This window comes from Serpula lacrymans, assembly GCF_000218685.1.
Source record: "Serpula lacrymans var. lacrymans S7.9 unplaced genomic scaffold SERLAscaffold_1, whole genome shotgun sequence".
Classification (NCBI taxonomy): Eukaryota; Fungi; Basidiomycota; class Agaricomycetes; order Boletales; family Serpulaceae; genus Serpula; species Serpula lacrymans.
In genome coordinates, this window is record NW_006763290.1 from 4589673 (window position 1) to 4601281 (window position 11609).

General features: G+C 42.0%; 1 protein-coding gene across 1 annotated transcript; it reads left to right on the forward strand.

The window, feature by feature from the left end:
* Positions 1 to 6294: 6294 nt before the first annotated feature.
* On the forward strand, positions 6295 to 7350 carry SERLADRAFT_432548 (uncharacterized protein; the record flags this gene model as incomplete). The annotated part of the gene is made up of 3 exons (XM_007312712.1): positions 6295 to 6564; positions 6622 to 6692; positions 6753 to 7350. The coding sequence occupies 3 exons, from the start codon at positions 6295 to 6297 to the stop codon at positions 7348 to 7350; spliced, it is 939 nt and encodes a 312-aa protein (XP_007312774.1).
* Between the last annotated feature and the right edge of the window lie 4259 nt (positions 7351 to 11609).

Consider the following 11609-nt stretch of genomic DNA (forward strand, 5'->3'; position numbering starts at 1 on the left):
AAACTGAACCTGTACTGAACTTGCACTGGTCCAACTTACAAGTTGACTTTACTAACATTCTCATATGTTGGTGCCTGTACAGACTTCTATTGCTTGCTTACAACAACACACATATCTGAAGCTAAGAGCCTCTCAAAGGAGGTAGAAGAGCTTGAATGGAATAAATATATAGTCAAGAACAAGTTTTATAGGTATAAAGACAGATTATCACAGTCTACCAGATGATTCTCAATTCTATTCCAGGGATTATGTTACAATAACACATTTACGGACCTTTCCTTTTATTTTCATTCTCCGCTTTAACCTTTTACTGTAGTTTTCTCACATTGTGCCATGCGGCATTTTCCTTTTGTTCAAACTCCTCTTTCTCGCGCTGCACTGCCTTTCTTCTTATTTTAGCTACAAGTCTCTCACACAGTGGAGCTGGTCACATGGGCTACGCCCTCTGACATCATCAGCCCCTGTTTTATCAACTGTATAGTACAACATGTACAAACAACCTGTAGTAGTATAAATACCCAATAGATCCAGGAGACTCCTTAGCAAGTCCTCCTGTTGTTTACCCACAACTAACTTGGTCCTATCCTAAGGGTAACCACTCCCCTCACTACCTTTATAGTTAGTTCTAGTTATGCATCAGAGTATACAAACTCAATGTTGTTACAGATTACCTCCTGTTTGACCTTATATAAAAGACAAGTTAACTACATACAATCATATTGAAGAAATACTAGTATCAGTACATTTGTTTATATAGTTGCCTGTTGAAGACAATCAGAGACAACAAGGAAAGGGCTGGTCAACTAGTTGTATATTGACAGCTAATCATTTAGCATTTACAAGGTGTACCTCTACTAATGCATATAATCTGCCTCTTTCTGCTGCATTTCAAGTTCAAGTTCTTCCTCAGTTAGCCACTCAAGACCTGGATGCTTCTGAAGCACATATACTCTGCCACTGTAAGACTAAATCCCAATGATATCAACTATATAAGAAATAGGGCTTTGATATCATCAGACCATTTTCCCTCCATATATTCAGAGTGCACTGAATATCTATAAGGGGATGATATACAACAAATTTTTGTGTATTTCCTTCAGGCCCTTCAATTTCATAAAATGCAATTGCTTCACCAATAATTGGAATTATATTCCCATTATTCCCTTCAAAATAACGATGTGATCTGAATTTCCTTTGTTTTCACTCAGTTGAGTATTCAAAACATGTTTCTTGTTTACATGCATTTTCCCCCATCTTGTAACTAGAATGTTCAGGTCAAGGGAAGCTTGCTTCCAAAAGGAAATAGCCTCAATCTGCATGACAAAGTTTTGGTGAGGTTCACGTTCTTGCTTTTTCACTTGAACTTTTGCAAATAGTTGATTAATTTTTTTGGGTTGTGGCTCAAACTGCAGCTTAGGGTAGTAGAAGAGTAGTGCTTTTGTTACTTTTTGCTCATTTATAATATTAGCCAAGTTAGATTAGGGTGCTTTTTTTGAGTGGATTTTATGCCCAACTTCTCCAATAGTCCTTTCTACTGTAGCGGAGGGACCCATACCATTCAAAATGAACAGGAACATGAATTAACTGGAAGATGCATAATCAAAACCTTGAAACTTTCTCTGGATTTATTCCAACACAGCATTGGGTGATCTTTCTTGTTGTGTCCATTGTTTGCTCAGTGACATCCAGTGCTTACTATTCATTCAATCCCATGTGTTACACACCTTCACTTCAAGTTCAATGGTATCAATAATGACCCATTGACAACAAGGCTGAGATATTGGTAATTTGGATTCACTGCAGGTTTTGATTGAGGCAAACAAGCAGCAAATGTATTTTAAACACTAGATTTGCTACTATATCAGGGTCAGAGAAGCAAAAACAACCGTGTATCATATAAATAAATTGACATAGATATAGGAGCAATAACTACAGGTTGAGAGAAAGGATATGATTAAAACACAAGTTGGAAACAATTAATCAACACCACTAAAATGAGTACCTCCTCCTGTGTGGCCTTAAGTTGTGATGAATGAAAGACTGGTAACCATCTAAACCAGCATAACCCACATTAGACACGGATGGTGAAACAGTTGGCACTGTGGTATGTGACTCTTGGAGATCTATAAAAGTGATGTAAATCAACAGTATACAACTCACAGGGGGGAGAAAATGACTCAACAAATCATTATTGGCAACCATTGTACCCTGATTGGCTACAAGAGTGATGAATGGGAAAAATTAGAGTTGCTAAATAATAATAATAATTATAAGTAGTTGCTCAATAAATGTCCCACACAGCTGAAACTCACCGAGTCTGTGCAAGGAAAATACCATGTAACTCTGTTCTATGTTGATTGAATGCCTGATTTACCATAGCCTGCTGTTGTAAGTGGTTCAAAGTTTCAATAAAAACCGGGCCCTTGTATTCCCTCCATGTAAGCCTTGGCAAAGTTGTGCAGGTACCCGACCACAGCTGATGGAACAAATGAGATATCTGTGAAACCTATGTGAGTGACAGTGTATAAGAATCATGACAAACTAACCAATGTAACAGCATGCGCATAGGCTGCCAAAGGGATCATACCCAGCTCATGCCAGTCAGTTAAGGTGAGTACTCGCTCAAAAGGTAAGAGAAGAATACAGCGCAAGAACTCCTCAAAAGCAGGGTTGTTGTACAGGCCTAAAACATTACCCTAAGTGATATTAGTAATAGCACCCCTGATGTGGAACTTATATCTTATAAATTTGTTGAATGTATGTGCAAATGAAATATCACCGGGTCGAGAATGAAGCTGAGTGAGTATCGCTTTTGTCTCTTCTGCTGACTGAGTGTGACCGTCTATGTATTGTGAATTGTAGGAGGGTCAACTTGGTCAATCTTCCAATGGCTCTTCTCATTGCCTACCTTTACCTATTTGTGAAGATTTCCTCTTGTTTTCCTTTCCCTTGTCTTTGGGACGGGGTCCATCTACAATTGTTGCGATGCGTCTCCTATCGTTGGTACAAAGGTTTTGGATCCTAGTCCTGGATAGTTCAAAGAAGTGCTGATCCATGCAAACTTCTTGGTGAGGAACATAGAAAGCTACATAGGTAAAAAAAAAAGTAATTATCATGAATCTAATAAAATCAAAATATGGAGCTTACTGAAACCGCAACTGCCTATTACAATACACAATTTTTGGATCTTTAATTTTCATTCTCCTCTTTAACCTTTTCTGTAGTTTTCACACACTGTGCCATGCGGCACTTTCCCCTTTGCTGAAACTCCTCTTTCTCGCGCTATACTGCCTTTTTCCTTATTTTTAGATACAACTGTGACATACAAGTTTCTCACGCAGTGGAGCTGGTCACATGGGCTGTGCCCCTTGACATCATCAGCCACTGCCTCCATCAACTGTACAGTACACATGTACAAACAACCCTGTAGTAGTATATATACCCTAATAGATGAAGGAGACTCCTCAGCGAGTCCTCCTGTTGTATCCTCACAACTAACTTGTTGAAGCCTAAAAGGTAACCACTCCCATATCATCCTCTCTATAGCTTGTCTGAGATGTGCGCCAGAGTAACAAACTCTTGGTTGTTACACTGTCTGGATGTTCACAGATGAATTTTTGTTCAGCATCCACAGCTTTATCATCAACTGTGTCTGCATCTAAATTGGAAAACATATATAGGATCTTGTTACTACGCAAACAAGTTAACATAACCTGGATAATTTCATAGTTGTCTGCTTTGTTGCGAGGAATATTCTTATACCATTCTAACGTGCAAAAACAGGGATTGGTCAGAGGGTTATTTGCTGTGGGATTGACAAGCCACAAGTCATGGGGTGTCTGAAGAACCTGGGAATCCTGGTTGACTACACTAGGGGGAACAGATCCAACAGGAGTATTGAGGGGAGTAGGGGACGGCAAATGATCAACAGCAGTAGTTGTATGAAGTAATGGATTATCAGAGATACCTGCAAAAACAAAGATCACCTTACACATGCAATAAATGTATTAGCCATAGAATGTTTGTACCAAAACCAAGATCATACTCTATGTTGTAGGCCGCCAAGTGTAGGAGAGTAGTGTTTTCCGGCATAAAGCCTTGTCCTTCCCCATTACTAAGGGATGTGAATACATCCGAAATACTAGAAGCCCTGCTCAAAGCATTGCTATGGGCATTAGATGAGCTGTACCCTTCAGAAGACGAGGTCCAGCCCATGGCTCTGCCACTGGTGCGATGTTTTTGTGATATGATAAATAATAATAATAATAATATCACTGTTAAGTGATCAAAATGTTAAATGAACTCATGCTGTCTGTAATGTATGTTAAGTCTTTGAATCCTATGATGCGTGTTTGACTTGCAGTTCTGTCGTTGAATATTCTTATAAGCCTGCCCTAAACTTGTACACAGTATACTGAATTCAAGCAGATAGTTCATTGAATCTTTACAAATATCAACATATATTGTAATGTAAAAAGTCTATGGTATTACATTGATAAATTGATGAGAAATAAAAAAAGGGGATGAAAATATGATCTGAGAATAAAACACTTTAGTAAAAAGGGTGAGAATTGGGGAAAAATCTACTTGCCAGTCAAGGATAAAGCGAGTCAGAATTTTGGGATACACCACATTGACGGTATGTCTGTCATTTGAACCACATGGAAATAGCACTTTTATTCTCTCTCCTGAAGTGCAGCAAGACAATGCAATGTAAAGTTTCCCATGCAAAAACCCTAGAACAGGTAAATCCAGCCCAATCTATGTCACTGATTACCCTTGAGACTTGTTGATGGTCATGGCAAAGGCAGCATGGACAGGGAATTGACAATGTGATAGCTTGATGGGCAATTCTGCCAATGAAGGTTCTAATGTGAGGCGTGGAATAAAAGCTACCTTTCCTGCATGTTTTCCTCCCAAGACATGGCACTTCAATACTCTTCTCTTCATCTTTATCAAAATCATGCATGTTCTATTACAAAGTCCATTTAGGGGATCAATATTGCGGAGGAGCATAAGTGGACATCCAGCTACAAGTTTGAGGTGCGCTTCAGGAAGGCCAGATACTTGCAAGGAGTTCAAGAATTCCACAGGATAATTTTCATGCCCCTCTCCAACCACTTTATCAATTGACAGAGCTACTAACTCTTTTCCAGGGAATTTTGTGAGCATTGCTGAATTAAGGTTGCTAACGACATCATTTTTTGTGGAGAGGATGGTGCAATGGAGGAAATAGTGGTCATCTTGGTCTCCATTTGCAATTCCAGGATAGATAGTGTCGAATAATGAGTCTATGTTGTTTTCTGGCATAAGCATGTTGGCAGGAAGCTCAATAGTTCCATCTCCTGCAATTCCACGACCTGTTACGATAACACAATTTTCGGACCTTTCCTTCCTTTTCATTCTCCGCTTTAACCTTGTACACTTTAGCTTTCACACATGGTGCCACGCGGCACTTCCCCTTTTGTTCAAACTCCTCTTTCTCACGCCGCGTTGCCTTCTTCTTATTTTAGATACAACTTTCTCACACAGTGGAGCTGGTCATGCGGGCTAGGCCCCATGACATCATCAGCCACTAACTTTATCAACTGTACAGTACATAAGTACAAACACTCTGTATTAGTATATATACCCCAATAGATCCAGGAGACTCCTCAGCGAGTCCTCCTGTTGTATACCAACAAACTCTCTGCAGCCTAAGGGGTAACCACTCCCTCTTCATTTTCTTTATAGTGTGTTCCTGTGTGCGCCAGAGTAACTAACTCTTGGTTGTTACATTAGGACTCGCTCTTCTACTCTCTCGCACAACTGCGCAAAAAGTCCCACTGGGCACCCGGACTCCAGGGTGAAGGAGATTTGGTTATTGGTTGGGAATATCCCGCATAGCAGATAGGTGCGCTCTTGGCAACGGCCTTGTAGTGCTCTGGGAGATGAACCAAAACCTGTGATACGCGGCCCCCAGCGTTAAGGGAAGTACTATAGCTCAGCAGTTGGTGTGGAACCTCTGTTGATTAGAATTTACATACAAAACTTCTTCTTTGTTTTCCTCTGACCAGGCTGGGCACTTGCCTCCGCCAGTTGGAGAATGGTTGACAGCTTAATAAGTGGACCACCCCCTGACAACCGTTCGGACCAGGGTTTAATACATATACTTTTTATATGATTTTCAAATACTATAGTGTGGGTAGTCGGAGATTGAGATCTGATACTCAGCTGGGAAGAGGTTGATCCGCAGATAGCAAGTGGGGACCCCCAGTTACCTTTTTTTTACTTTACCAAAGAGAACAAGTCGACATGTCATCGCAACAAGATATGAACAGTCTGCTGCATGCTATGCATGCACAGATTGCTACATTGACCTCGCAACTCGCCGAGTTGCCGAATAACCCTCCTGTGGCAACCCCCTTGGTAGAGAAAAAGTTCAACAAGAAAGTCGAAGTCGTCGCTGACCCCGGCGCCTTCGAAGGAGACAGAGCGCGATTTGCTGAATGGTGGATCAAGCTCCAGATTTGGGTCAAGGCAAACTGGGACGTGTTTGCCAACAATTTTGTGGTAGCCACTGCGGTGCTATCTCGCCTAAAAGGACCTGTGGCGGGTTGATACACCCAAGTAAGACTTCAGGAGTGCTACACTGCGGGAGTGTGGCCCACCTGGGACGATCTCAAGAAAGAGATTGAAAAATATTTCAAACCGTAAGCTGAGCGTGACTGGGCGCATCAGCAGAACCGTTCCTTCAAACAAGGAAATATGAGGATGGATGATTATGTTACCCGGTTCCTGGCCCTCTCTATCCAAGGGGGCTTAGGTAATGAACACGCAGTAGAACTGCTGGAACGCAATGTGAACCCTCGCATTGCAGAACGGATCTACTTGCAGGATACAAGGAACGAGAACTTGGCCCTGGTGGCTGAGGAAGTACGAAGAATCAGTAGAGCCATGGAGCTTTACCAAATGCACCAAGGTGGCGGGTCCACCACCAAAAACAACGAATCCCAGAGGCGCCCTGGGTCATCAAACCAAAATAAACACTCTCACGGGTTCCAGCCGTTTGGGCTGCAACCAGGTCGGGGTGCTCCAATGGAAATTAGTGCGGTCCAGGGCGGACAGAAGCGCAGATTCACCTGCTTCAACTGTGGGCAGGAGGGGCACATGGCACGTGACTGCAGAAACGGAGTGCAGGCCGCTCAACAAAAAAATAACCAAGGGCGCCAGGCGCGCCAATTAGAGTCCGAGACACCGGACGATTGGCTCCAGACTCTGGCCGGTCGTTCATACAACAAAATCTGGGCCTTCTTCTATGACCAACAGGTCTATGAAATGAAGGCTCAGGGAAAAGAGTTCGGAGCTTAGGTCACTTGGGTGCCTTCGCTCCACGAAACAATGAAGTAAACCACAACAAAGTGGCCCCTGCTCTGGGGTGTTGCAGGAGCAATAACGGAAAGACGGGGATGGCTCCCCAATTTGTAAATAGATTTTTAAATTTGTTATCTGAAGTATGTACTTGTATGAAGCAATGTGACTGTGATATTTATGATACTACCGCTGCACCAGCGTCTCCCTTGGAGCGTGGCCCCGGCGAGACAAACACTAGGGTGCTTGATTCTGGTAAAAATAAAATAGAAAAACATGTAACTTTTGATACCCTTTCTTCTTCGTTGGAGCCACCCTTTCCCGAAATCCCAAGGCGTGTGTTGATGCGCACATATTTATTTGAAAAAGAGATCCATTTAGACGTTGGTGTGGAAAACCTTGCCCGGGGCACAGTACACCCAACCAGCGCCCTGCTTGATTCAGGCGCTAACGGAATTTTCATAGATCAGGTCTGGGCGGAGCAAATCGGACTCCACCTTGTAAAATTAGATGTATCTATTCCCGTCTATAATATTGACGGTACGCTTAACGCGGGTGGCTGCATCATGCACAAATGTTCTTTTGTGGTCGAATACCAAGGACACAGAGAACAAGTCACCGCCGAAGCTACCCAACTAGGGAAGATTAATTTAATCTTAGGCTGGACCTGGCTATTTAAACACAATCCTGAGATCGACTGGCAGAAAGGGGTTGTCACATTGTCACGTTGTCCTCAGGAGTGTGTAAATTTGGGTAAACCAAATCATGTTCATCAAAATGAGCGTATTGAAAAGAGAAACACTGGTCACATTTATGAGCTCAGATCGTTAGAAAAGATCGATGATGACAATGATGAGGTGAAACCCAAAGAAGAAATTAAGAGGCTGGTACCTCCCGAGTACCATGGCTTCTGGAAAGTCTTTTCAAAACACAAATCAGAGTGTTTCCCAGAGGCCAAGCCTTGGGACCATGCTATAGATTTGAAAGACACCTTCAAACCAAGAAAAGGACACATGATTCCCCTCTCTGCTCCAGAAAGAGATGAGGTCTCAAGTTTTATAGATGAACAGCTTAGGAAGGGTTACATTAGGCCTTCCAAAAGCCCTATGACGTCCCCGGTGTTCTTTATTCCTAAAAAGGATGGTAAGAAGTGTATGATTATGGACTATTGTTAGGTGAATGAGCACACGGTTAAAAACGCGTATCCGCTGCCTTTGATCAGTCAGCTAGTAGACAAATTGGCTGGCACCAAAATCTTGACAAAGATGGATCTCAGATGAGGGTACAATAACGTACAAATCAAAGAGACAGATGCTTGGAAGGCCGCGTTCACATGCCACCAAGGATCCTTTGAGCCCCTCGTCATGTTCTTTGGGTTGACCAATTCACCGGCGACCTTTCAGAGCATGATGAACGAGATCTTTGCGGATATGGAGAACTGTGTTGTCATTTACATTGACAATTTATTAATATTTACAAAGTCGGACGATGAGGCTGAGCATGACAGGATCGTGCAAGAAGTCCTTTGATGCTTACAGGAACGGGACTATTCGTCAAACCCGAAAAATGTAATTTTAAAGTGAAGGAAGTAGACTTCCTTGGTATGATCATAGGCCAGAACGGAATCAGGATGGATCCTGAGAAAGTTCAAGCTATTTTGGAGTGGCCAGAACCTACTTGTGTCAAAGGAGTTAGGGCCTTCCTTGGCTTAGGCAATTTCTACCGAAGGTTTATCAAAAACTTCGCAACAAAATCACGAGACCATTGAACGATCTCACTAAAAAGGACATTGTTTGGCACTGGGGCGCCAAGGAATAGGAAGCTTTTGATAAGATTAAGCAGGTGTTTACGACAGCACCCATATTAGCATTTCCAGAATTAGACAAAGAGTTCCGGCTAGAAACCAACTCTTCTGATTTTGCTACTGGGGCTGTTTTGTCAATTAAATGCCCTGACGATCTTTGGAGGCCTTATGCCTATTTATCACATAGTCTGTCGCCTACAGAGCGCAACTATCAAATTTACAACAAAGAGATGCTGGCCATCATTAGAGCTCTAAAGCACTGGCGGCACTACTTAGAAGGTGCTAGACACCAATTTGAAATTTGGACCGATCATAAAAATCTGGAGTATTTTATGACGGCCTGAGACTTGAACCGAAGACAGGCCCGCTACGTGGTATACTTGTCAAGGTTTGATTATAAATTAATTCATAAGCCTGGAAGCTCTATGGGGAAAGCGGACGCTTTGTCCAGAAGAGAGGATTATGCCAACGGCATCAAAGATGACAACGAAGGTGTTACCTTGATAGATCAATCAAGGGTTGCCAATATTATAATTGGGCATGATTCTGATCTTCTGGAAGTCTTCAAGAAAGACATCTCCTCAGAAGAGAAAGTGCAACTTGATGGCAATGAAAATTATTTATGGGAAGTCGGGCTCTTCCATTTTAAAGACAAAATCTACGTGCCTGAGTCCGCAAGATCAAGGCAATAGATAGACATCATGACACTCCAGTGGCTGGGCACCCTGGGTGGCAATGAACAATGGAGTTGATCTCCAGAAACTATATGTGGCCTGGCATGGTCAAAGAAGTACTCCATACTATCTTTAGAGTAATAATAATACAGTAAAGTGATCAAATCTTATTTAGTCAGAAGTCAGTGAACTTATGCTGTCCGTCCTTATAAACGTGAGAATTTCAATGTGGCTGCAATTTTCACTGCATTCACTACTACTGTACTGCTGCTCCTGTGTTGCCACAAAAACCACGCGAGCAAAACTAAGCGAAATAACCAACACAACATGGCTCACATGCGGCATTTGGGACCACCGTCCCCTTTGTTATAGATGACCCCTAGATCTGCGGATAAAACAAATGCGATGGATCAGTGATTTTTGTACAAAAGGAACTTGAAACTCACAAAAGGGGCCAAGGGTTGGAGGCCTCACCCCCATAGAAAATTCTCTGTTTGCAAGGATGCCCCAATATCCTTAGGACGTAGTGCAGCTGAAATGGAAGCTTGGACCTCATTGTTGTGGAATTTGTCTGGCGGGTCATCCAAAGGAGGGGCCATAGAAAGATGTGGTAGATTTAAAGCCTGACACGCTTGGTCGAACATCAGATATAAATTATATACCTGGTGAAAGCATCCAAAAAACCCCACTCATAATCTTTTACTTTGCCCAGAGCAAATAGACTTTGACCCTGAAAATGTGACAATTTCTATTGACGGGTAACTTGCCTCAGAGGTAAAATGTAAAATAATGTACCATTAACAGCAATTGGCTGAATAGAATTCTGTTCTAGTAGTGGGAACCAAACATCTCAGATACTGATAAAATATTGTAAGCAAACCTGAAGCTTTAACTCTAAGAAAATTGACTCATCCTTGATATAAGCCGTGGTGCCACTGGCTTGTAGAGATGCATTGTTTGCAGAATTTTGTGCTCAATTGAATACTTGCAAGAACTGTCAAGAAATTGCTCATGAAACCAGATCTAGAGATTGACTTGATCACTGTTTATACCTTGATCAGTTGATGGCACTTGGTGGATGATTGATGAGCAGCAACTCAACCAACTCGCTCAGAATTTATGATGAGTAAGCATGCTCAGGAAATTTTGACAACAAAGTGCCGGTTCCTGCTTCACTCACTCAAGTCTTAGATTTTAGACTTGAATAGCTACTGCTATGTATGCCTGTTTTAAGTTCATAAAGGAATGTTTTATTTTAGCAAAGTAAGAGAGCAACATATTTTCAAAATGCTTCTAGATATAATACCAGGTCTGGAAGAATACATCAGGGCAAGCTTGGAAGAAGACATTGGGATAATAGCAGAGTTGGTAAGTTTATTGCTTTATTTTCTATGCAAACTATTAACCTGAAATGTGGAAGATCCAGTGGGGTACATCTAGTGCTAGGTCAGACAATACCAAAAGCCTCAAAGGTACTATCCTTGACTGGACAACACCTCAAGGACAAACCATTCATCCTCCTTTATCACGCAATGTCAAATCTGATTGAGGGTTCAATCACAAGTATACTGGGGCTTTGTTATGCCTAGCTGGCTTGGCCTGGTCTAACCAACAGTAGGTTTATCAGGCTATTGCTCATTCACATTATTCATAGGTTTGCATAGCCTGAAAATGAGTTTTACAGATGGAAAATTGATCATCACCAGTGATCAGTGGCTGATTTCATCTACAAGGACTGCAAGTACGGTAGTGACAATCCCTAGATTGGAGCATTCCAGAGC